Source organism: Antechinus flavipes, chromosome 1, assembly GCF_016432865.1.
Source record: "Antechinus flavipes isolate AdamAnt ecotype Samford, QLD, Australia chromosome 1, AdamAnt_v2, whole genome shotgun sequence".
Classification (NCBI taxonomy): Eukaryota; Metazoa; Chordata; class Mammalia; order Dasyuromorphia; family Dasyuridae; genus Antechinus; species Antechinus flavipes.
This window is the reverse complement of record NC_067398.1, coordinates 329,000,524-329,027,127: the sequence shown is the minus strand read 5'-3', so window position 1 is coordinate 329,027,127 and position 26,604 is coordinate 329,000,524. Positions and strand designations below refer to the sequence as shown.

The window sequence follows — 26,604 nt, the reverse complement described above, 5'->3', positions numbered from 1 at the left end:
AGAGAGTGAAATTGGAGCTGAGTTTTGTGGATACACCAATTTTTGTTTAAGTAAATCCATTGGATTGTAAGTTCTTTGAAGGCAAGGTCTTCATTAATTCCTTCTTACTCTCTCTATTCCTAGGTCACTCTGACATGGATTCTCATCATTTGGTTTTTGACTAACTAGAGTATAGGGGCCCTTGCTGTTTTTTCTCATTTTTGGAGAATTCATTGTGAAATAATCCAAAGTTTGAACACATCCAGCTGTCCTTAAACACATCCCTATTTGCAATAACAGAGAAATATTATAAACTCAGCAGACTCTTTTGGCAGCTGAATTTTGCCAAATGGTCTGGAGGCAGGCATTAAAAGTGCTAGGCCAGCTTCTCACACCAAACCACTTAAAGTTCCCTTGGGGCTGCAGTTGAGGTTTTGATTGGGTTATCAGGAAACACTCTCTTTAGGGGAGAAGAGTTCACATAAAATTGGGCATAGCCCAGGAAGAGCCATAAGCTTACTGAATCATCTTCTAGTAGATGGATGTATATTCAGAGGTTGTAAACTCATTACACTTGACCTAACATTTGCGAATTAATACTTGCTATAGGAGGTCAGAACAAAACAGATTTGCTATAGATGATTTACTTCCCTCCAAAGCTTCCTGGAATTTTTCTAGCAATGGGGAACTGTTTTTGAAAATAACCAAGGATTCTGGTATAGATTGGAATCTCTGGGGCTCTGTTAGAACTGGTCATAGTCCACAGTAGAAAACCTAAACTAGACAATGATATCAAGATTCTGGACAAAAAACCAACCCCAGTTTTGCCACAGGCTGCCTCTAGTCATTCCAATTCTGACCTAATTCCCTGATGTAACTCTAGGCCATTTGTTTACACTGTGATATTATGAGAACATAAAAATATGAGAAAGTATCAAGATGTTTATTTGTTACAAATAACAAATAAAGGAGTGGGTGAGTTAATGGGAAATGATGGGGATACCAAAAGAGCATTAATAATAATATATTTAAAACTCACAGATTAAAACAAATAAGAAAACAAACATCAGTTTTGTGATTACCAGTTAATCAATAAACATGTATTAACCTAAGGAATGGGGATGAAAGGAAGTTTAAATTAAATTTAACACAAATTACATGTAGCACACGTTCATAGTTTCATGTACAATCTTTTAAAAAAATTCTTCTTTGTAGTTTTACATATTCATTTTTTGGTTAACGATTACGTTCATAATGTTAAACAATTAACCAGTAGTCTTCCTAGAGGTTTAGAGATGTGAATATAGTGGGGAAGAAACACTTGAGAAAGATGTAATTAAAAACTGTGTGGTATTTTGATAGTTATAATTAGTTGGATAGTGGTTATAGTAGACATCTAGGTCATTTCTGTTGGTCAAATTCTAAACATTTTATTTTCAACTCATTAAACTTTTTAGTAAAAAAAAGACAAGGATGGGAATTGGAGACAGGATAGGATGGGGAGGAGTAGAAACCATCCAAAATTTGTTTCTACCTTAGTGCAAATAATGAAAATTTAAATAGCAACACAAAACCTCTTGTTTTACATATTAAGAAACTGAGACTCAGAGTAGTAACTCAGTTATAGGACTAGCTACTGCTTGAGCCAGGGCTGGGGCCAAGGCATTCTGACCCTCTGGTCATCATACTTCCTCCCACCTTAAAAGAAGTTAAGTTTTCCTGGGGATTTGATATGCCAGCCTAGCAGTTGGTGCAGGAAATCCAGAAAGAGGCTTTCTGCCAGAATGAGAAGGGTTCAGCTTCACGTCCTGTCCAAAGGAAAGTTTCAGAAGTCATCTTGAAAATTGACAGTGGCAATGCTAGGAGATGATGGTGTCTGTTTAAATAGTTGGTGCTCTAAGATGTGCTTCAATGTAAATAATAGACATGATTCCAAGAAGCTGAATTTGTATCATATTTAAGAAAATGTGCAGGAGCAGCATAGTATTTAAAAGGGGCCACTGTAGAATTCCATCTCATCTGTTTTGTAAGATTTAATTTTGTGTTTTCTTGAGATAGACCTCACTCGGACTTTGTCCCAAAATCTTTTATATTTTGAGGTAGAAGCGAAGTACTGTGTGTGAACCTGCTTTGCAAAGTACATAGCATTATATAAAACTGAAGGATTTAATGTCAGCCCCTGGAGCCCAATGTCAAGGCTTAAAAAATTTCTTTTAGCTTAGGCCACATGGGTCAAAAATAAAGATTCTTTCTACCGTTCTCCTTCTATTTATCTGAGAACAATGTAAGTGGCCATTTAGCAGTGTTTAAGGGTGAGGATTGTCTTAAAAGATTCTACTTTTTGCCTGAAAAATAAGTCTGTTAATTGTGTGGGGGGAGGGGGCAGGGAAAATGAAAATTTAAGAACACTGTTTGAATTTATCAGAACACATTGACTACAGCAGTTAAAATAACCTTCTAGTATCCTACCTGCACTGGTAAAAATACCATCCCTGGATTTTATTCACGTATGTGCTGAAATAAACTCAAGTAGGATTGTTGGTTTGAAAAATGTCAACATAATTTTTTTAAAAGGCATTTTCTTAAATATTTTCCAATTGCATGTAAAAAATTAGCATTTCTATTTTAAAGTTTTGAATTCTAAATTTTTTCTCTCTTCCTCTCTCATCTCACCCCTTGAAAAGGAAAGCAACATGATATTGATTATACACATGTCAACATTGTTTTTTCTTCTTGCCTTTATCCACTGCTTTCCTTTACCCAACATCTAGCATGTATGTACACGTGCATATGTACACATCATACCACAGATACAGACACACAAAATCGGGCAAGTTCATAAGATAAACTCAAATTTTGTTGTTGTTTTTTTAACTGATAGGCATGAAACTTCAGGATTTCCTGGTGGACAATGAAACATTCTCTGGATTTTTGCAGCACAACCTCACCATGCCCTATCCAGCTGTGGAGGAGGTTCTGGTCACTGATATCGGTCTCCAACAGGTAGAATACTATCATCTCCAATTTCCTCAGTGGGTCTGAGTTGTAGGTGAAACATTAGATTATCTTGAAATGAAAAATCCCTTTGACTACAAACTATGAAGGCGATTGATAAATTAATTTTAATGATTGAGCTCCTGCCAGTTGTATCTACACTTCCCAATGTCATAGCAGTGATTCATCTGATAAAAGTAAGTATTTATTAGTGGGTGGAAGGAGTAGTGGGCTATGGGGACAAAGGTTGAATTTTAATATAGAATTTATTATCCACCCTTTCTTAAAAGTACTTGTATGATAAAAAATTTATATTTCAAGTTAAAATGAACTAAGGCATCATTAAGCTTTTTTTTTTTTTTTTTTTTTTTTTTTTTTAATAAACTTTCACAGCATCCCTTGAGGTTATAATTGATCACACCCTGCAGCGTTAGAAAACCAAGTTTGGAGTCACAATTTTCCAGCATCAGAAGCCACAATATTTTTCTTGATGACAGATTAAAATGATTTAAAATTTCTTTAGGGATAAACAGATGAAATAAGGAGGAATAGCTTTTTTTTTTTTTTTTTTTTAAGTAGGGAAGCAATAATTTCTCTGTCATTGTGGACCATTTTCATCTTAAAATCTTACAATATTCAGCACTTTCATTAATGGTTATAATTATCCTGGATAGTGGAGATAGCAAAACATACTGCTTTTCAATATTTTACCAATCCATAGAGAAGCTTTATGGCTTCTCCCAGGGTCCTCATTGGTCCTTTTAGATACAGGTTCCTAAAACAGCTGTCCTAGCCATTGGTGAAAGCAATTCAGGGAAGGAGTATAATCTGAAATGAGAAAGTCATCATAAAATTATAGATTTGGAACTAGAAAGAAACTTCTTAGAGGCCATTGATTCCAACTCCCTTATTTTTCAGATGAGAAAATGGAAATTGAGGGAAAGATTAACTCCAGGATCACACAACTAATAAATGTCAGAGGTGGATTAAACTCAGATCTTCCTGATTCCTTCAAGCCCTGTGCTATATGCCCTCTCTCACATTCTTACTCTGAATTCACTAGAATCTAAGTCAGAATAACCGGGATATTATCTGAGATATTTACCTGGGATATATGCAGAATATCTAGATCTTAGCTCTGCAATTCACTCAGCCCTGGATAACCTTTGTTAAAGCTCTTCACCATATCTGAGCCATGGTTTTCTCATCTGAAAATGAGGGGACTAGACTCAATGGTTCCTCCTTCCAGCTCTAAATCTAGACTCTGATCATAGTCACAATCTACTACCCAGTATGGCCACAAAACATTTCACAGGTGGTAGTTTTTAATCATTTCCGCTTACTTTCCTTTTAAAATGACAACTTTTCCCTTGTTAGACTATACTGCCTGGCTGCCATGTTCACATGAACACTAAATTAAAAATACAAATGTCAAGTGTTTAAAGTCTATACCCAAAGCATCTTAATTGCTTGGGTCGTTCTCAGATGGTAATTAGATCCCACCCTGTTTGTAGTGTGACTGTAGAAGCACTAAAAGGGAGTCTGATTGCGTTGCACTGATTGCGTGTCTAGAAATGCCCCTGATTGCCTGGCAGTCAAGGAAAAAAGGAGATGAAAGCAGTGCTAGACCAGAAATTGTGCACCACAAGCAAAGGCAGTCAGGGACCAAAACCTTTAGTTCTTCCCTTTGATTTGCTCTGTGTATGAAGCTTTAAAACTTCACTAATATAGATGAAGAGGGAATGGTGGGGGTAGAAGTGAGGGTGGGATTGCCTACTGAATCATAGGACATTTCTGCAAGAAATAGTTTTGTTACATTCAGCCACTGATTTCAGGAGAATTTGTTGGAGGCAGTATGTTATAATATCTATAGTAATGGACTTGGAATCAGGAAGACTTGTTGAAAATATGCAATAGTTGTGTGATGCTGGATAAGTCACATTTCTGTGCCTCAGTTTCCTCATCTGTAAAATGAGATTGTACTCGACAGTATAAGTCAAAAAAAATTTATTAAGCTTCTACTGTGTTAGGTACTGTATTAAGCACTGGGGATCCAAAAAGAAACAAAAGATAATCCTTGCTTACAACCTAATGGTATCTAAAATCTTTTCCAATTCTAAATCTATTATCTTATAGTCCAGTTGGGATAGCTAGATGGCACAGGGGATAGAGTGCCAGGTCTGGCGTCAAGAGTCTGGACTTACACGCTTATTAGCTGGATGACTTGTTCTGCCAAGTCACTTAACTATGTTTATCTCAGTTTCTTCATTTGTAAAATGAACTGGAGGAGAAAATGGCAAGTTTCTTTAGTATCTTTCCCAGGAAAACCCCAAATGGAATTATGGAGAGTTAGACACTAAAAGAACTGAACAAAAATAATCCAATTAGGATTTTTTTTTGGGGGGTGCTTTTACTATGCTTGTTTGTTTTCATCTTGAAAAAAATTTTTTTAGTATATTATTTTTAAACAAAAGAGAACATTATCATGTGCCCAGCAGAATACCAGGGAGGGAGGATTCAAAATATGTAACCACAAATACCAATTCAAGAAAGTGTATATATATTAAAAGAAGAAATTATATTCATGAGTGTCCATCTTTAAAATCCTAATTGGAATGTACTCAGCAGAGAACAAAAGAACAATTTACAAGAAAGTGTAAAGAAAAAGTATTGTCAGATAAAGCCCTTTCAAGAATTGGTATTGAGAATTGGATGATGAGGTTATATGGAATTGGTTCGAAGACAAACATTTCCAGGATGTCTAACTTGAGGAGAAAAGACTTTGGGCACAGTGCATTCTAATTATCTTCCATTATTAGGAAGGCTGTCTGTCATATAGAAGAGGAGTTAGACTTGTTCTGTTCACTCCCTGAGGGAAGACTGGTCCTTGAGAAAAGAAAGAGGAGCAGTGGGTGGGAGATGGAGAGAGGAGAGGCGGATCTGAATTCTGTGTGACTCCTGAAGTGGAGTGGGCTGCCTTTGCCTTTATAAGGAAGTGTGGTCCCTTCACTGCTGGAATATTTTTAGTTGGATGATGGGTAAATGCATGAGCATGTTAAAGAGGGCATTTTTATCCCCAGGTGTAGATTAGGTTACTGATCTCTGAATTTCTTAGTTCTTCTTACTCGGTCCTGTCTGACTTTCCATGATCTCCTTTGGGGTTTTCTTGGCAGATATTGGAGGGATTTGCCATTTCCTTCTCCAGCTCAGGAAACTGAGGCAAACAGGGTAAAGGGACTTGCTCATTTTCACACAGCTAGTCAGTTATTGAGGCCAGATTTGAATTTAGGAAACTGAGTCTTTGTGACTCCAAGCCTGGCATTCTCTCCACTGCACCACCACTAACTGCAACTGACCCAGTTGATATCTGAAGGTCCTTCTGACTCTGAAATTCTGTTATTCTATGATGTGTAATTGTTATAACTACTGTGTGACAGGGTTTTTCTGAAGTGTTTGGCTCTACATAAAAGCTAAAACTGTCGTATGTAGATTTAGCATCAACACCAGTGATCTTAGTTTGCTGATTTACTTGTGGTGGTGGAAATTTCTTTTCTAAGACCTGGAAAAGGTAAATGGATTCAAACCCTAACTTAATTTATCAGATATAAACTTTTTCTAAGTTAAACTGGTTCCAGGATTCCAGATCCTAGATACCAATTAAATGAGCTACTTACAGCTCTTGTTTTTGAAAAAATAAGAACAGACACAGATTCTGATAAAAGGGAGGGACTGCTGCTGCTTTGTGATAATGTGTCAGGCACAAAATGAAGAAAAACTAGTAGTAGTTCAGCGTTTTCCAATAAAGTTATGGAATATTTGGATCTTGAAATCTGAACCTCAAAGTACTGATGTATTGGGCTTGAGGACATGGAATAGAGAGAGGCATCTTGGTGGCGTCATAGTGCATAAAACTGTAGATCTGAGGTTAAATTTTTTCATCTACTGACTGCAGATCTCTTAACCTCTGCCTCAGTTTCCTGAGCTATAAATAAGGATAATAAAAGCATCTATCTTTCAGGGCAGTTATAAAACTTTTAAGGCTTCCAAAGTGCTTTGCAAATGAGCTCTATATTTATTTTGGGGTTAGCTTAGCCTAGTGAATAGACTACAGACTTAAACTCAGGAAAACTTGAGGTCAAATCCAGCCTTAGACATTTACTAGTCGTGTGACCTTGTACAAGTCCGTCTGCCTCAGTTTCCTTATTTTTAAAGTGGGAGTAATAGTGACACTTCTGTCAGGGTTGTTGTGAAGATCATTTTTTTTAAATTTAAATTTTATTTTATTTAATAATAACTTTGTATTGAGAGAATCCATGCCAGGATAATTTTTTTTACAACATTATCCCTTGCACTCGCTTATGTTTCGTTTTTCCCCTCCTTCCCTCCCTCCACCCCCCCCCCCCCAAGATAGCAAGCAGTCCTATATATGTTAAATATGTTGCAGTATATCCTAGATACAATACATATTTGCAGAACCGAACAATTCTCCTGTTGCACAGGGAGAATTGGATTCAGAAGGTAAAAATAACTCGGGAAGAAAATCAAAAATGCAAATAGTTCACATTCATTTCCCAGTGTTCCTTCTTTGGGTGTAGCTGTTTCTGTCCATCATTTATCCATTGAAACTCAGTTAGGTCTCTTTGTCATAGAAATCCACTTCCATAAGAATACATCCTCATACAATATTGTTGTCGAAGTGTATAATGATCTCCTGGTTCTGCTCATCTCACTTAGCATCAGTCCAGTGAAGATCATTTTAAGATAGTATCTGTAAAATGCCTGGCGCATAGAAGGTGTTATATTGATATTTGATGATGATGGTGAAATACCCTACAGACAAAGTAGGATAGGAAACATTTTGGGACAAAAATGGAGGAAATTAATTTTCTGTTCATAGCTAAAATTGTTATGCATCAAAAGTATTTTTATATGTATATACTTTTATACTTAGATGTCCTTCCTGGGAGGTACCCTGAAGGAAATTAACTGTGATTCCTACAGGAAGCACTTTGATGAAGGGACACTTGTTTCCAAACCAGATAACCCATTTTTGCATATATATTTGCTATTTTTTCAGGCTCTTTTAAATGGCTATAAGTGGAAGCTGAAAGACCTATGCAAAGAATCAAACTTAACAGGAAGGATTAAACTTCACAACCTGAATACAGGAGGGCTTTGTGATCTGCCAAAAGAAAAACTAGACGCAGCAGAACAAGTCTTCTCTTCCAACATAGACCTTCTGAAACCTCTCCTGGTAAGCAGACATGCTCTATACCATTTAATTCATGAAACCTTGATGGAATGCCCCCTGTATGTGTTAAGTGTGGGGGACATGGAGATAATCAGGATGGGTAAGACATTATCTTCTTTCTCATGGAGCTAATCATCTAATGGTACACATACCAACCATATGCAATTTAAAGGTTTTTTTTCTGTTTAATTTATGAGAGTAAAGTTATGGGCTTTAATATATTATGAATGTGAAGGCTCTTATTTAAATAACTCTTCTGTAATGTAGAACTGCATAAAGTTTGGAATGCCATTTATCTTTAACTCCTAGACTTGGTCCCCCTTATTTTACCTCTCCAGCTTTTAAAGACCTACAGGAAAGGAGATTAACCTCGGTAACCCATCCCAGTTTTAATGCCCCTATCCCCAAAATTCTCTAGCCAATTCCCTCATGCTATACCCATTTCTTTGTTCTTTTTAAAGTGAAGAAAAGTGGTCTCCCTTTTCTAAGTAATACCATAGTGTCCCAAGTAAGTGAATATTAGGTTGAAAGGTCTGGATTCTACTTATGAGTGACTTTTTAAAATTTCTGCTATAAGGCTTATTTTTTATACCAGCAAGAAAGTAACTTATAGGGTGATGATACTTCTTCCTAGGGCCCACTTGTTTTTGTCAGGCACTTTTCTTTAGATCCAGATGAATATTATACAGGGACAAGGAAACTAAAAAAATAATCATCAGAAGTTCTTTAACTTTTCCTAGATTATAAGATTTTGGGAGGGTAATAATAATAATGACAACAACAATAATAACTAACATTTACATAGTGCTTACTATTTGCTAGGCTCTGGGCTAATAAACATTGTATAAAAATGATCTCATTTGATCCTTATAACAACGCTGGGAAGGGACAACTTTCTAGAGCTGATCTGAGTTGGGGGATAGAGTCTTACTCTACAAGAGGTATGTTATAGTCCTGATGTCATTTTATAGAAGAAGAAATTGAGATAAACAGATGAAGTGACTTGCACGGGGTTGTGAAGTTACAGCATATGGTGAGGGGTTTTCCTGAACTCTTTTTGGAGGCCTTACTTTCCTAGCAAGCCTGAAACACTTAAGATTTTAGCCTGAGCAATATGGGGTTTTCCATCCTCATTGACCTTCACCAGGAGCTTTGTGCATTTGTGTTAGACTTGTAGCTTTATCATTGCAAAGTGTCTGTTTCATTCTGTTCTATTTTGGCAAGCTTTCACTAAATGCTTTCTGCTATTGTCTGAGCACAAGATGCCAAGCTGGCCCTACCTCTTTCCTCTCTCCCCTGAATGACTTTGGGTAAAATATATTACCCCTTCATGCCCCTTTTCCTTGCTAATGAGGACCAAATTGGACAATATGGATCTATAGATATATAATGGCAGTCAAAAAAACTATTTTAATAAATGCAATGACAATTAGGTAGTACAGTAGATAGAGCTCTGTTACTGGAATCAGGAAGATCCAAGTTCACATGTGGCCTCAGATGCTTATTAGCTGTGTGACCTAAGCAAGTCATTTAACATCTATTTGCCTGATTTTTCTCATCTGTAAAATAAGGATATTAATAGTACCTATCTCATAAGCATTGTTAAGCTCAAATGAGATATTTGTTTTAAAAAATTATTATATAATAAGTTATCAATAAAATTATTATTTATTATGTAATAAATAATCATTATAAATTATATTCTAAATATATTGTGTATATAATATAAAATATAAATATATACATAAAGTATATATAGCATAATAGATGGCACATAGTAGATGCCATATAAATGCTTTTTTCCTTCCTCATATATGATTGTTTATTATAATCACTTCAGTTCAGAAAACTTGAAATATTCTGAAAGTAGAACTGATCCCCAATTTTGTTTGATGGACATCTAACTAGAGTTGATCTGAGTTGGGGGCAGATTCTTCCTCTACAAGGGATATGTTACAGTTCTAATGTCAAAATACAGGAGACCAGGCTGGGCTCTTGTTCTAAAGTCTCTTTGGCTTTTTAAAGCTTATTGTTAATGTGTGGTCAGGAATTCTCCGTTTTCTCTCTCATAATGAAGTAACATGGCATAGTAGCTGATCTTGAAGTTGGCAAAGCCTGGATTCAAACACTTGGCCAATCACTTAATCTCTCTTTCTCAGTTTCCCTCTCTGTAAAATGTGATAATAATAATAGTACTTAAAGAATTATTTTTAAGGATCAAATGATGCAGTGTATACTTTGCAAACCTTGAAACAATATATAAGTATTATTTATTATTTATTATACAAAGATAATTTTAAGATGACAAATGTGTGAAATTACTGCAAAGCATTTTGAATTGTGACTTATTTTTTGGAAAAAAGATAGTTTTGTACGGAAAAGACATGCATATGTCCCCTTCCCAGGAGTAATGCAATTTTCTTTAGTATTTGGCCCAGCTACTTGGTTAAAATTCCAATTCTGCTAATGCTAGGCAGGTGTGACGTGATGGAGTAGAGTAATTAATTGCTCCCAGAACTGCAATGTGATCAGTGCCCAAATGATAGGAGCTGCCTCTGCACAAAGGACAGTAGGAGAAGCTGGACAATTCTGCCACCGTACACGGCTTCTCAGAAGCAAGCCTAGTCCCGGGGAAGAGGTCATTGGGAATGTTTTCACTTTGTTATGCTTATTGTATTCTCACATATTTTGGTCAAGGGTTCTTTCTTGCCTCCTCCTTTCCCCCTTTTCCCAGTGGGCAGCAGTGTTCTGCCAACCATTGGTTGCCCTCGAACTTCTGAAAATGCTAACAATCGCTTCTGTTCTGAGAAATATTTGCTGGCAGCACAGACTTTTTCTCCTGGGTGACAAATATTTGGGTTGTTGAGCTGTGAAGCAAACACAATGGTCTTGGAATACTAGACTAGTCTTTGATAGTACATGGACAGTGTCATGCTGGTATCTTGTAGACATGCTCTTTTATTTTGGGACCCTGATTGCCCCTTTTACCTGATGACGGTCATCCTATGTGTTTGAATATTCACTTTATTCTTAAACTTCCTCAGTCAGGGTGACCTCTAAGATCCTTTCCGTCTCTTATGCTGACTGTGAGCCTAGCATCCTCTGAGTATGTTAATTGGTTTCTTTTATGTGTTCTATATATTTATTTTTTTTGCTTGAACAACTTAATTTAGCAAAATAATTTAGCACTATAAGCCTCTTTAGTTGTGTGATCCTAGACAAGTCACTTAACCTCCAAGCACCTCAGGCTAATCTGTAGAGCTCATATACTAAGTCAGATGATTTGATATGAGTTCCATTCAATCCCAGGACACCCTGCCTAGGATTAGTGTGCTCAATTACACAAATACCTAGAGGCTCTGGGGAACTCCTGATATGTGAACTCAGCCCATCAAATTATCTGACTTAATATATGAGCTCTTCAGATTTGCCTGAGGTGCCAGGGTTACATAGCCAGTAAATGCTACAGATGGGGCTATCTGACCCCATAATTTTCTCCAATGCACTTTACTTATGAGTCTGATTATGAGAGAAAAAACCATAATTGTAATTCATGCTTATTAGCAGCATTTAAAAAATAATGGCCATAGGATGTAAAGGAATGAACAGATAAGATGCCTACAAATTTCGTCTAATGACATTTTATTTCATGGCCCACTTGGGACAAATTCAAACACAGTCTAACTCTGCCAGAGTTCCTTGGATTTTAGCTGTATTCCATCTGGCTTTGTTTTCTTTTTCTCTGTCTCATTCCTCTGCCATCTTAGTAATGTTAGTTCATGTTCATGTTATCTTTTCAATATTTGAAATAATGCCCCTGAGACCCTTTGATAGTATGTAAAAAGCAAGTGGTAAATCACTTGACTGAAGCTCCTATTTTTGTGAGGTCTGTCCATTATCAGATAGAATTGTGTGAAATTGAGTGCCATCCTCAAGGTCAAGGTTTCGAATTGTAGGAACCCCTTGAAAAATTGAACTTGGAACTTTTCTAGTCAGGATGGGAAACTTAACTTCCTTAAACATTGTTTAGTTTGAATATGAAACATATAACATGAGATGGTCCAACAGATTTAATTCCCATGTTGGGAACCACCCATTTGAAACTGTGTCGTGTGATTATTCAGTCTTGACCTATAATATCATCAGCATAAAAGGGAATGTTCTGTTTCTGCTGCACAAAGAGTTCTGTTCAAATGTAGCTTATCGATGAGGGCAGCACATTCCTTCAGATGAGGACTAAGGACCTCAGGTCCTTTAGACAAAGGATCTCTTGGCAGAGTATTCTGGGGGTCATTGAAGGCCATTAACCTCTCAGATGGGTTATACATAGACAGAAATAGAAAATGGCCAAAGAGATATCAGAAATAACACTTCTGAGAGCATTCAATAGTATCTTTCTCACTCAATGTTGATTTAGATTATAAATAAAACTGAATATCAGACTCAGTACCTTTGGCTTAATGGTTTTTAAGAGCTGGAAGCTTTCCCTTGGACATGCACTTGTGAAATGGAGCCACTTAAAGGAGGGGTATGTGGTAAATATTAGAAGGAATCTCACAGCTTAACTAAACCAATTCCCACATTTCATGGCCCAAGGAAATTGAGTTCAGAGAAAGGACTTGACTTGTCTATGGTCATAAAGCAAATTCATGTTCATGTTATCTTTTCAATATTTGAAACAATGCCCCTGAGACCCTTGATAGGGTGCAAAAAGCAAGTGATAAATCACTATTTATTGAGAAGCAAAACAAGGATTCAAATCAGAGTCTTTTGACTAAAGATCTGGTCATCTTGCCTTTATAATATGAGGGTCTGAGTCTGTGATAGTTCATGTGAGAGTATGCAGTGGTAGTATTTCTCTGGGTGACTTAAGGGGGAAAAATTGCAATTAAATAAAAATGAGGTTTTTCCTTGGAAAATTCAAGCAGTTTGAAGGAAAAGTAAATTTTCGATCAGGTAGGAATAAAGGATGATGAGGTGTAAGGTCTCATGGAGAAAAGAACATTTGAATTGGGCCCTGAAGAATGATTTGGACTTCTATGGGTAGTGATGAGAAGGGCATTCTGGGCATATAATATGTGAGCACAGAGGAGGAAGAAGGTAAAAAGGGAGATGTCAAACTGTCCAGTTTAGCAGGAATGTAAAGTACATAGTAAGGGGCAGTGGTGGAGAAGGGTGAGATTAGATAAAAACAGAGAGAAGTACCAGATTATCTACGATCTTGTATCAGCCCTAAAGGTTTTTGAGTGGAGGAGTGGAGGTTTTTAGATGTTTTTCTCATCCCATTATGTTCTTTATATAAAAGGAGACACAAGGGTTGTGTTACACAACCCTTGTGTCTCCTTTTCCATTTCCTACTGCCTCATCATCCCTTAACTGATCCCTTCTTTTCTATATTTGCCCCTGTAATTTTCTTAATTTACCACTTTTTTCATAACTCTTCTACTCTAAAACTTTCACTGACTCCCCATTGCCTTCCAAATAAAGTATACATTCATGATAATGGCATTTAGTATCTCCACATTCTGGCTTTACTCCACTGCTCTAGTTTTGTCTCATAGTATTCCTCTTTACATGGTCTACATTCTACTCAAACTCAGCTGTTCTCTGTATTCTTACCTTGATCTTTCCCATTTTTTCTTTTGTTCAAATAATTGAATTATGCAAGAAAGAGTCTCTCTTTTGCCTTGAAACCTCCATTTTTGTGGTATCCCTCCTTTTTTTCCAGGGTTAACTTAGATGTCACCTCTTCCATGTCACCTGCTTCTTTTGGCCTCTCTTTAGATTTACAATAGCCTTTTACATAGATTTATTTTCATTTATCTCCTTTTGTATCAAAATTTTGTGTGTGCTTAATGTTATATTATATTAATAAGCTCTTGAGAGCAAGAGTTGTGCTGTCCCTCTTTTTCAATCCTAACACCATGCTTTGTGTAGTGAAGATTTAATCTTTGGAAGAATTTTAATTTTAATCAGAACACTGTATAAGGGAGATTAATCTGACCGATTAGAAATAGAAAGACCAAGTGTAATAGATTATCAATAGTAACATTTTAAACATTCATATTTTGTAAATTATATCTTTAATTCATTATTTTCAAAGTACTATAATTTCCAAAAGCATCCAGATTCTTAGTACAGAATTATTTAGAAAAAGAGACATTTAAATGTAGATACTTCCAGGATCCATGGTTTTGTTAAAAGACTGAACTGTTTAATTGAAAAATGAATTTTGTTTTACATCTTCAAAGAATATACTTATTTTATGATTCTCACTCGGGGCATTTGGTAACAATAAAACAAATATACTTCTCTTAAAGGAAAATTGTCCCTAATACAGGAATATTTTTAAGTGATTATTTTTGTTAGTGCAGATACTCCCTTAATGTAATTTAGTGATTTTTAGATTATGAAAATGCCTGTCTTTAAACTGTTACCTGCTTTACATCAAAGCTTTCTCAGATGATTTTTCACTTTTATTTTCTACCAGTATATTTTAATCAAAATAATATATTAACTTTAAAAATGTGGCCAAAAAAAAAAAAAAAAAAAAGTAGGACTTAGACCCTATATCTTTATGATTTGAAGTGTGAGCCACAGAGTTACAGGATTGTAGATTTAGACCTAGAAAGAACCTTAATGGTTATCTTATCTAGCCCCCCCTTATTTTATAGAGGAGAGGCCTGAAACCCAAAGAGAGTGTAGCAAATGAAAGGTTACGTGATTAAAAAATGGCAAAAATCTGAGTTTGAACCTTAGGCCCCTGATTCCGTAGCCAATGTCTATCAGCGAGCTTTATGTTGCCTTATACGGCAGACTCCTGAGTTTTGTCTCAGCAGTGCAGTACATTGGTGGGACATAGTATTTAGGAAATGTATTCATTTAGGATGCATGCATTTTATTGGAGTAGGCAGGAAATTTCAGAGAAGAAAAAAAAAGTACTTGTGTTTCCTTATTCTAATAATATGAATGACATTTTGTCTTGAACTAAAATGTTGAATAATACATGAATTCCAGTTAGCTTAACACTGAAAGTATAGTCCCCAACTAGTGGGAGGCATTTATTACTTCATACAAGATAATCTTTTGGTCATTGGTGACCTACATACATCCTCTCACAGGCTGTGTCCATGGTTTTTTGTTGGGGAAAATAATAGTAGGAATTCCAAGATATGTATTGTTTGCCGGTCCAGCTTGCGAAGATGATTTAGCAAGCACTGTTTGCCTTTGTCAAGTCAATATGAGTAAGAAATCACACCAAGAAAAGAATGTGATCATGTGCCATGCAGGCTCATTGTCGGCTGAGTTCCAGGCCATAAGATACTTCCTGGGGTTGCTGGAAACCTTCTGAAACTGCTTACTATTACTTCTCTTTCTCTGCTTAGTTCTCATTTTCTATTTAATAAGAAGGGATAAAGTGAAAGAAATAATTGAGGTTATCTCTTATATAATCTAGGTGCCTCAATCTGATGCTGAGTATTTTTTTGGGTACCTTGGGTCTTGAATATGTCAGTCTACTTAAACTATGGATTTCAAGTCTTGATTTTCAGATAATAAGAGGAGTTTGGAAACGAATATTCCATGGCCTGGGTTCTGGTTCCTTTTTTCCCCCTATAATCAGTTGTGATCTTGACAAATCTCTCTCTCTAGGTCTCACTTTCTTTGATGATTTTAAAGTTCCCTTCCAATTCTGTTATTTACTGTTACTGATGACTTTTAGGAATACTGAAAATTTTGTTTTCAAACAAATTATGATCCTAGACAACAGAAATATTTACAAGACCCTAGTTAATGAATGCTAATATTTTTCCCTATTACTTACTGGTGTTTTTATAATGACTGTTTCAGAAGCAATTCAGTGAATGTTGATGTCTATACTGTTAAATGATAAAAATGTTTGTTTGTATGTAAATGTAGAAATTCAAAGTTATAATCACTATGGCAAAAAACTGAAAAAAAAAATTTAATACCATGTGCAATCCATTATGTCAATGCAAGGATCTTTGAAAGAGCTTATTAGGGACACAGTCTTAGAGATAGTGTGTTTTTAGAGAAAGGGTCTTTTGAGTCTGGAGATCTGGATTAGAATCTTAGCTCTGACTTTTTTTTTTTTTTTTTTTTTTTTAGATGACTGGTTAATATCCTAAAAGGATTATTATCATTACAAATTTTACAGGGCCATTGTGAGGAACATAGAGATGAAGAGGAATCTAAATTTGGATATATGTTAAGCAAGAAGTTCCATAGAAGAACATACTTATCAGATAAAATTTTTCAGAGCCAGTAGTTTGAGAGATTTTATAAGGGTTATTGATTTATTTCAAAAGGATCCCAATTACATTCCTACCTCAAGTGAAGGTTCAGTTTAGTTAAAGATAATAAAATATATGTTGTGAACATAATTCACATATACTTTTAAACATATAAAAATGTCACTATGATTAGTAAGATACAAATTTTAAAATGTTATCAAGTTAATAATATTTATCTTTATGCATTTTTTTCAGGTATTTTTAAAAAAAATATCATGTATTGTCTATCTGTTATTAAATATGTAGTAAATAGTATATACTGGGCACTAGGGTAAGAGCTGGGGATACAAAGAATAGGCAAAAGATAGGAGGTCACAATCTGTTGTGAGAAGACAGAATGAAAATACGTACAAACAAGAAGATACAGACAAGATGAATTGGAGATACTCAACAGAGATACTTAACTAACCTTAAAGGAGATAGGGAAAAGCTTCTTGTAAAAGGTGGAATATTGAGTCTTGAAGGAAGCTAAGAGAACCAAGAGGTGGAGATGAGGGGGGAGAGGAGTTCCAGTCATAGGGGATAGCCAGTGAAAACTCTGACTTGGGAAATGAAGTGATGTGTGCAAGGATTGCATATCAAGGTGGCTGTTGCATTGAGTTACCTACAGGCTCAGCAGTAGCTATCCTGGTCCTTAAACAATGTAAGTAGGCTTTTTACCAGAAAGCTACTATTCATTCATGAAATTTGGGCCACGGCTGTACAAATGCACAATGCATAAAAAAGCATTTGAAGGTACAAAGTGCACATGGACACAGTTTAGTAAGTACAGAAGGATACGTTTAGGGGAGATATGTAAGTCGCTTAGAGGGAGAAAGTAGAAAAAGGGATTATAAACTTATTTTTCCATTCACACTTTTTAAAGGAAAGAAATTTGAGAGGAAGTTAAGTATTACAAAAAGATTGAAGAATATAAAGATCTGAATTCAACTCCAGATACTGTGACTTACTGGCAGTGGACTTTGTGAAAGCTACTTAACCTTCTGGGGCTCATTTTCCTTATGTATAAAATGAAGATATTAATATTTGTACTTTCCACCTCGCAGGATGCTTGCAAAAAGAAAATAATTTACTAGCTCTAAACCACTACATAAATGTGAGCTATTGTTATTATATCATAGTTCAAGAAAAGTAGACATCTGGAAATATTTAAGATAATAGATGAGTTCAGCCCGAGGATGCCATTTTAAGAGATTATTGGATTGAATTACTTTGTCAATGAGAAATGTAGTTGAAATTGTTAGGCCCAGAAAACATTATGCTCTCTTAAAAGAGGCCATTTACCTTCACTATTTTTCTTTAGCATTTATTTTCTAACTTGCTCTGTAGTAAACTGTTTTATTTTTGAAGAAGGGGAATTCAAAATCCATTGTTTATGAAAGTAAACACATTAATTCATATCAGTTGCTTAGATGCATTAAAGATTTATTTTTAAAATAACTTCATTCAGAATTCTAGAGCTAGTCTTTTTGACATAGGATGCATGCTAGATTGCTTCTAGATTTTTTTTAAACACAGGATGCATATTAAAGTAACTTAATTTTTGCTGGATTTCTTTCAGTGGTGTCAATGAATAAATCAAGACACATTTTTATTCCAGATTTTTCCTCTTTCTTGAGGTCTTCTAATTCTATCTTTTCTGTTTTCCTGATGAAGGCTGTATATGTGGGTAAAATAGCAGAGGTGACATTTGAATTGAGATTTTGAGTCCAAATCTAGTCTTCTTTCAACTAGACCAGGAACATTTCTATTGGAGGTGAAAGGGTGGAATTCAGTTTTAATTCTAGTCCAGTTTTTAAGTTCGTGAAGATAGGTGACTCTGGAGTGACCTGTTTTCCTCCGCTTCTAATTGTCTTTTTCCCCAAGGGGAAGCATGGTTGCAGTTATCACAACTTGTAACCAGAAGTTCCTATCTGGACTTATTCCATGTTCTTTTCTCTCCTTTTTAAATTTCAAATTCTAGACTCAGATTTTCTCCTAACTTTCCCATGCATGCCAAGTCCTCCGTGGTCAGGTGCCAGATATGTATATTTTACATGTGTTCCATTCCAAATTATTTTAAAAAATCATTAATACAAGTATTGGGAAAGCTTAGTTGAAAAAAAACTGTTCAGAATAATTGTGGTGGGAGTTTTGGGGCTAGGTTAGGTTTGAGGTACAGTACGGGTGTTTTCACTTAAAAATGGTGAATGGTTTGAATTAACTTGTTTGTTTCTTTTAGTGACTTCAGATTTACATTTGAACTCAAAACTTTTTTTTTTTTTTTTTTAAATTTCAGAAAGGAATAAACTCCCATCCTATCCTGCCAAACCAGGAGCTGGTTGAAACAATGAAAACTATGCTAGATAGTCTTGGAAAGCTAGCCAAAGAGGTAAGTTGTTTCGGCTGTAGCCCTAGTAAGCAGAATTACTCATTACTCTTTTGAAATCTAAATTTGGTTTGGCCAGCCAGCATTCATTGCATTCAGGCAAAAGAATTTGTAAGCACTAGGTGGCCCTATCATTAATGTTGTTGTTATTATTTTTTTTATTTAAATGTCTGTTTTTCAGGGAGAATTTTTTTTTTTTTTTTTTTTGGTATGCTGAATTTGACTGTCTTCTTTGCCTATGTTCAGTCCATGTTTATTCATTAATGGAAGAAAATCAATTTAAACAAAATATCAATTTCCTGGCCTGGAGGAATAATATGTGGACCTCAAATCCAGTCATTTGGGTTTCTGGCTGCTGAAGTCAGTTTGTTAATTCAATGTCTTTATGGGGCATCTTCTTGTCAGAGCCAAGGTGTTTATTTTATAACATGGCAGAGCTTCTGCCAAATTCTGACTGGGAGCTATATCTACCTGTCTATTCCCTGCCCCTAAATGGCATTCCACCTGAGCATAGTCTTATGGGTAAAATTCAGATCGAGGGTAGATGTGGGGAGATTGCAGTGGGTAATTGCTCAAATAGAGAAGACTGTGATTCTAGTTAAATATATCTCTAAGAAATTTCTTATTAGGTGGGGTGTCTTTCGGTCGGTGTGGATCATAAGCCCCTCCATAACTTGTTATTCTGTGTGCCAAATTTATGGAATGTTAGTATAGAGGATTCTTAATAATCTTTGTGAGGATATGTTTCACAGAGATCTTTGGCAATTGAGTTAAATTTAAGAACTCCTTTTAAAAATTTTTTTATTTTAAGTGTATAAGATGGAATAAAAAAAATTATATTTCATTATAGTGATTAAAATAGTTAAACAAAAAAGCCTCCAAAGTTACAGACCTTAGGTTAAAAAACCCCAATACAAAAGATCTCCCCAGCTGGTGCTGATGCCTTCTTCTGATTCTTATGTTATTTAACAGGGGTCCTCAAACTACAGCCCGCGGACAGATGTGGCAGCTGAGGACGTTTATCCCCCTCACCCAGGGCTATGAAGTTTCTTTATTTAAAGGCTCACAAAACAAAGTTTTGTTATAGTCTGGCCCTCCAACAGTCTGAGGGACAGGGAACTGTCTCCCTATTTTAAAAGTTTGAGGACCCCTGATTTAATAGAAGGCAGTGTATTTATTTATCTGTTTTTCCTCTTCCACACAAACCTGATAGTCACACATCCTTATGATATACAGGTAGTATATCATACAGAACAAAGAGACATCCTGTATTATATTAAAATTATATACACTGGGGCAGCTAGGTGGCACAGTAAATAGAGCACCAGTCCTGGAGTCAGGAAAACCTGAGTTCAAATTTTACCTTACCTTAACTATAGCCAGGAAAAAAAAAAAAAAAGTCACACAAGCCTATGACAATAACAATTTTCATTTGTTCTCTAACTTCACCTTTTACTTCTATATAGTGAGGGTAGGTAAAGATTTTCTCCTCATTGAACTTAATTTTTTTTCTATTGCTTTCAGAGAAGTAATATGGTTTAGTGAATAGAGATCTAACCCTGGATTTAGAAAGACCCGGATAATAATCCTACCTAAAACACTTAAGTAGCTAGGTGGTTTGGGACTATCTTAAACTCAGTTTTATCATCTGTAAAATGGGGATAGTAAAAGCCCCTACCCCACAGGTTTGTTATGAAGTTCAAATGAAATAATGTATGTAAAACACTTAGTAAATATTAACAAATATGTTCAGCTTTACTTTTTAAAAAAAATTTGCATAGACACTGGGGCACCTAAATTAGTGTATTGGATATAGCACAAGCCCTGAAGTCAGAAGGACCCGAGTTCAACTATGGCCTCAGTTACACAACACTTCCTGGTTGTGTGACCTGAGAAAGTCACTTAACTCCAATTGCCTCAGTGCCCTTCCTCCCCTCTTCTTCCCCCAAATTGCATCTTTTAAAACATGCTTTATTAGCCTAGCCTAATAAACCTATCCCTGATATTAAATGTTTTAAAATATGATTACCTTCAAATCAGGAATTGTTATGTTGTACAGTAATCTCATTGAAATCGACAAATGTGTTTAAACCTACTCTGTATGAGAAGCCATGTATAGTAAAACAAAAATCTCTTCCCTTAGAAACTTAGTCTGTGGAGGTAAGGATGCGCATATAACATGACATCATTCATTAATTGTAAATCATTAAGGGACTTTAAAGATTATTTAAGCCCCTCATTGAGAAAATGAGGCCTATAGAGTTTAAATATTTGCCCAGACTAGAATTTAGATCGAGGTACTGTGACTACAAATCCAGCGTTATTCCCAAGGTATTTATTGCCAGTCTTAATCTCTTCTGAAGAAAGTTTTGGTTTGAAAAAGGAACAAAAAAAATCTCACCTGCCATAATTCTGTCAGGCAAGTTCAAAATATGAACTCTAGTAACCTTATAATAGATGAAGAAATTGCAGTCAACTAGGATTACCAGATTTTCTACTTCCAGAAGGTAAATGGAGAGTCTTACAACTAGATAAATTATTGATTCTATTTAATCTGAGGTCATGTATCATGGTTATTTATTGTGAAGTGGGCGCACCTAATCTTTTTCTTTCTCTTTTTCCTTTCTTTCTTTTTCTCTCTTTCCTTTTTCTCTTTCCTTCCTCCTTCCTCCCTCCTCTCAGTCTCTCACCCCCCCCAAACCCCCAACTTTAACTGAGGCAAAAACTATAACTGTTGCAGAATAGACTGTATCATAAATTTGCTTAAGGTCTGCGTACAGCTGTTTCCTGTTACATCACCCAGGCCTGCCTTTTGTCTGGGGTTAAAAAAAAAAAAAAAAATTGAAAGCATGTGATGTTCGCCTTGCTGATGTGGCGGAAACTCCTAAACTGAGCCACACGCATATTTTCTTGGCAGCTGCTTCCTTGTACCTTGCAAGCTGCTGCCCCATTCCAGTGCAAACAAGGATTTTGGGCTCTTCGTGTCAGGATAATCACAGCACCCGTAGGCCTCTTGACCAGTTATATATTATCTGATTTGCTCTTTTCCTTTGAATAAATGGGATAGAAAAGAACCAACTGGCTTATTTATCTTACCAGTCACTGGAAAGAAGTCTGTTTTGTTTTTGTAAGGTTTTTCATGTGTTTTTGTACAGTACTACAAAGCTCCTTACAGTTCTTCTTAAATTGCTTAAAACATCTTTTCCGATATTGGAGTGGGTGTGTTACTTGTGGTATGCAAAAATTCCTTCATCTTTGGTACAGAGAAACTTGACAGTGCCGTTGGAATAGAGTTCAAGGTTTGGAATAATGGAAGATCTGAATTCCAATATGGCCTCGGACACTTACTAACTCTGTGACCCTGGGCGGGTCATTGACCTATTTGCCTCACTTCCCTGAAGCACTGTGATAACACTGTCCTGTAAATGTATTTGTGAAGATTAAATGAAATAATATTTGTAAAAGCCCCCAGCACGTTGCCTGGCCTTTATATAGTAAGGACCATATCAGTGCTTAATTCTTTCCTTACTCTTCCCTTTGACAAATTTGGAATGACATTCATTGGTGTGGATTTTCTCTCCACCAATAAAATATAAAAGATCTTTCTTGCCTTCTTATAATTTCCATAATTTTTTTTACTGAGGACTTGACCCAGTATGCTAGGACCTTTCCTCTTATTTTTTGTATATTATTTCTCCTTCTTGGTACATGACTAGCCCCTAGCCTTCCTAGTGATACATGTCGTGTATCATTTAGAATATCAAACATTTCAGTAGATTGGTTTCTCTAATGCTGAGTCCTATCTACCAGCATCCGCAGGTGGTATGGATTTCTGGTAAAGGTGGAACATTAGTATTAAGCCAAGATTTCCCTCATCTTTGCCTGAATAAGCTAGTTCTTAAGAATTGTCTCTTCTAAAGCTTTTCAGGACTCTCTCAATTTGCGTTGCTAGGCTTTCTGATCTGTTTCAGATAATGTCTTCTTAATTTATCCCCAAACATAATAGGAGAAAAAGTAACATTTTAAAAATAACAATAAAACAACCAAACTCATACCCAAACTTGCTGTCTTTTCCTATGAGACTGTTAACTAGTTATCTATTGGGCATGGGTTTCAGTAGTGGTGGTGGGATCATACTTGCTTCTTTTCTCAGTATATCTGAGAGCCAAATAGAAATAAGAGTATAGTCAGAGAATAAAATAAACCCACGTTGCTCACAAAGGAGATTAAAGTAATTATTTTCTATATTTCTCTATTTTCTATATTCCCATGAGGGTGACATGAGATATCTGAGCTAATTGCTTATATTGTTTCTTGAAATAAAGGTGTCTGATCACTAATCTTATATCATTACATTTGCTTGAATGAATGAACTGGGATTGACTTTCTGTAATCACAGAAATGGTGCCTCATGAAAAATAGCTAATCATGGTAGAGAGAAAAATCTGGAGGTTTCCAAACTGTAATTATGGAGGGCTCTAGTTATGGTTTTGCCTGTATCTCAACTGCATTCCACATTCATTGGTATAGCTACTATTGAAGTAGCTGGTAGAGAGTGTGGAAGGGGAAGCTCATTCTTGAATTCCTTTTCTATTCCTTTTTAGTCTTAGACAGTACATCCTGTATATTATCTTGCTTGTACATAATTGTTTGCATGTTATCTAATTACTAGAATGTGAACTCCTTGAGAGCCAAAAGTTTATTTTTTTTGTCTTTGTGCTTAGTGCTTTGTACAGTACCTAGAACATAGTAGGAGGTTAATAAATGTTAGTTGATTTAACTGATTTATATTCCATTTAGCATGAAAAAATGTAAATAATGTTTTTATTGCAATATTTTCAGTTGCTATAATAAAAATATAAAACCATAGGAATGCAGTTTGGAAAAAGTTTTTTAAAAGACAGTTTTAAAAGTATCCCATGACATTGATGCTTATTATAATATTCTTAATACATTTTCGTGCATTCTTTGCATTGTTGTAAAGGCCTGGTGTATTCTGCTCCTTTGTATTACATTTGGGTGGGTGGGGGAGAGGATGGTGGTTGGGGACTTCTATTGAGGAAGCAGTACTTCTGATGAGACATCATGTTCCTTGCAGTGAAACAACTATATGCAATAAAGTTATGTCATGACATAGTTCTATGTACCAGGGGACGTTTCTGCTTTTCTTGATTTGTGTCCAAATGCCTTTCCCTCATTTTACAATGAGATTCTCTTAGTCTGTAAATAAAAATTGTTACACCACCACCATCCAATCTAGTTTTCATTGTGTCAGATCTCATGTATAACTTTGCCAGGGAATTTGGGTGGTGGTAGTAGTGTGGGCTAAAAGAGAATTAGGCCTAATAGACCCAAAATTGAATGGACATCAAGGTTCTAGATATCAGGGAGCTTGGAAGTCAGGAAGGGAGGATAGTTCAGATAGAGAAGCTGAGCATGAAATCTAGAGGTAGGTGAGAATTCTATGTAGACAATTTGGCATTGAGTTTGGGAAAAGTCATGGAGCATATTACCAAATAAAGAAAAAGATCCAAACATCTGAAGAATCAGTAACAAAGTCATAAACCCACATAAGCAACTTGGGGACCACTAGGGCAAAAATCTAAGTGCATAAAGACTAGGCGACAGATTTTCCAATTTCAGACATGGAGAGACTGAGCTACAATGTTCAGGAATGGGGGACTAGTATTGGAAGTTTAGTAGCAGATGCAGAATGTTTGTTGATTGACAGAATTGGGGATCAGTCAATCAACAAACATTTATTAAGCACCTACTTTGTACCAGATGATGTCCTGTGCACTGGACCAGGAATGTGAATGACCTTAACACTGAGCTAGCATTTTCTGAGGTATGGATCCTAAAATACTACCTAACTTGAACCAGAACTGATATAGAGTTTAGGTTGAACTGAACCCAAACTTTGTGTGGGATTGTGAACTGCAGAAACCCCATTTGATTGGAAGAAAAAGATCATTTCAGAGCCTTCTGTAGCAGTCAGTCATATTCTTGTCTTAAGATGATTCTTCCCACTCTGCCAAATTTCTTCAGTTTCCTTTGTTTCAGTAGCTCCCTGTTCTCTCTAGGACTATATATGATTGCTCTCTAGGGCATTCAAAATCTTTTCTATCTTTCCAAGCTTATTGTTTTCACATACTATATAGTCCAGGCTATTTATACTGGACATTCTGCTCTTGTTCACATTTGACATTCCATCTTCCATCTCTGAATTTGGCACGTACTCCCTTCTCACTCCAACTTCCTTCACAGCTCAGCTCAAGTGCCCATAACACAGAAGACTTTTCTGATTTCTGGGATGTGTGAATGTCTTTCTCCCTAAAGCACCTTGTATTTACTTCATTTATGGTCTGTTTCCATTTGTATGTGTACATGTTACTTCCCTCAGTGGGATGTGAGTTCCTTTATAGCAGGTAATGTTTTCTTTTTGTCTTTGTATTGCTGGCTTCTAGCCCATTACCTGGCATGTGGTAAACATTTAATAAATGCTTATTGATGGATATTAGAAAAACATGTCTTTGATATTCAAAAAAAAATACTACCTAAACTGTATAACCATTCTTCTCATGTTCAACTTATTTCACTTTCCAGGGAATTAAACATGATGTGATAGAGATTGTTCCAATAGAGAGGATTAGAAAATGTAGATTCTAGTCCCATCTTGCTACGGAAGTCTAGACAGTTGATTCTATTCCTCACAGTCTCTAGTGTACTCATCCGTCTCGGGGACAGCATGTTAAACTATGTCTACAGATAAAGTTTGGTCTCAGTGGGGAAAATGTCTAAAAAATGTTGCTGTCTAATTAGATCTTTGTGGCTAACTTTGGATATATTCTTTAGAGCATTGTTATCTAGTGATATGCCTTTATTATGTCAGAGGAGTAGAAGCAATTGACATTTGGGGTTCACTCTTCAGACTCCCTGAGAGCTAATGTCCTCCTTCATTGTGTCATGGAGATTGCCGTAGTTGCTCAAAGGCTATGAGGTGAAAAGAGAACAAGCTGGAAATGATCCCAGTTTAAACCTGAGGATGAAATATCTACCTAATTTCTAAGAAATCAGCTTAACTAAGTTTAAAGATGCTCATCACCATGTTCAACCAATCAGTTAGCACTTCAAAGTGCAAAATTAGAAGTGAGATATAGTCCCTGCTGTCAAAGAGGTTACATTCTAATGAGAAAGACAAAATGTACAAAAATGGGAATAAACAAAATATCTTAAGCAGTCTAACATCCCCTCCTTTGGGATATTCCTTTAGCTTTCACTCAGATTTGTGCATTGAGTCCTCCAGAGGGAGAGTGCTTCTTCTGGTTCTAGGGATAAATAAACCTGTGGAGCTATATTTCTAAAACTGTACCTTGGAACCCCACAAATTGTGTATCCCATGAACAATCAGGCCATCGACATGATTAGCTTTTAATAAAAGTATTTACTAGATCTGTGGTTCTTTTGGTATAAGGAATTGTTGGTTGAGTGCATTCCTCCAGTGGAGGTCAGCACCTCTGCAATTTATATTCCAGAGTTGCCCAGAACATCCAGAGATGTTCTGCCCAGGGTAATACAGACAGGATGTGTTAAAGAGAAGACAATGTCAAATCTTACTGGTTTTGATGCTGGCTCTCATTTAGAAGAAACAAATCCAAAGCCTAGAAGTCTTTTCTTTCCTCGTGAAGTTCTCAAGCAGC

General features: G+C 36.0%; 1 protein-coding gene across 1 annotated transcript in view; it reads left to right on the top strand.

The window, feature by feature from the left end:
- Positions 1-26,604, top strand: part of ABCA1 (ATP binding cassette subfamily A member 1) — a 146,155-nt gene that overhangs the window by 58,893 nt on the left and 60,658 nt on the right. Inside the window, exons 6-8 of the mRNA XM_051967072.1 lie at positions 2,861-2,982; positions 8,051-8,227; positions 18,815-18,907. Coding sequence (XP_051823032.1) covers positions 2,861-2,982; positions 8,051-8,227; positions 18,815-18,907 — 392 coding nt within the window. The remainder of the gene's footprint in view (positions 1-2,860; positions 2,983-8,050; positions 8,228-18,814; positions 18,908-26,604) is intronic.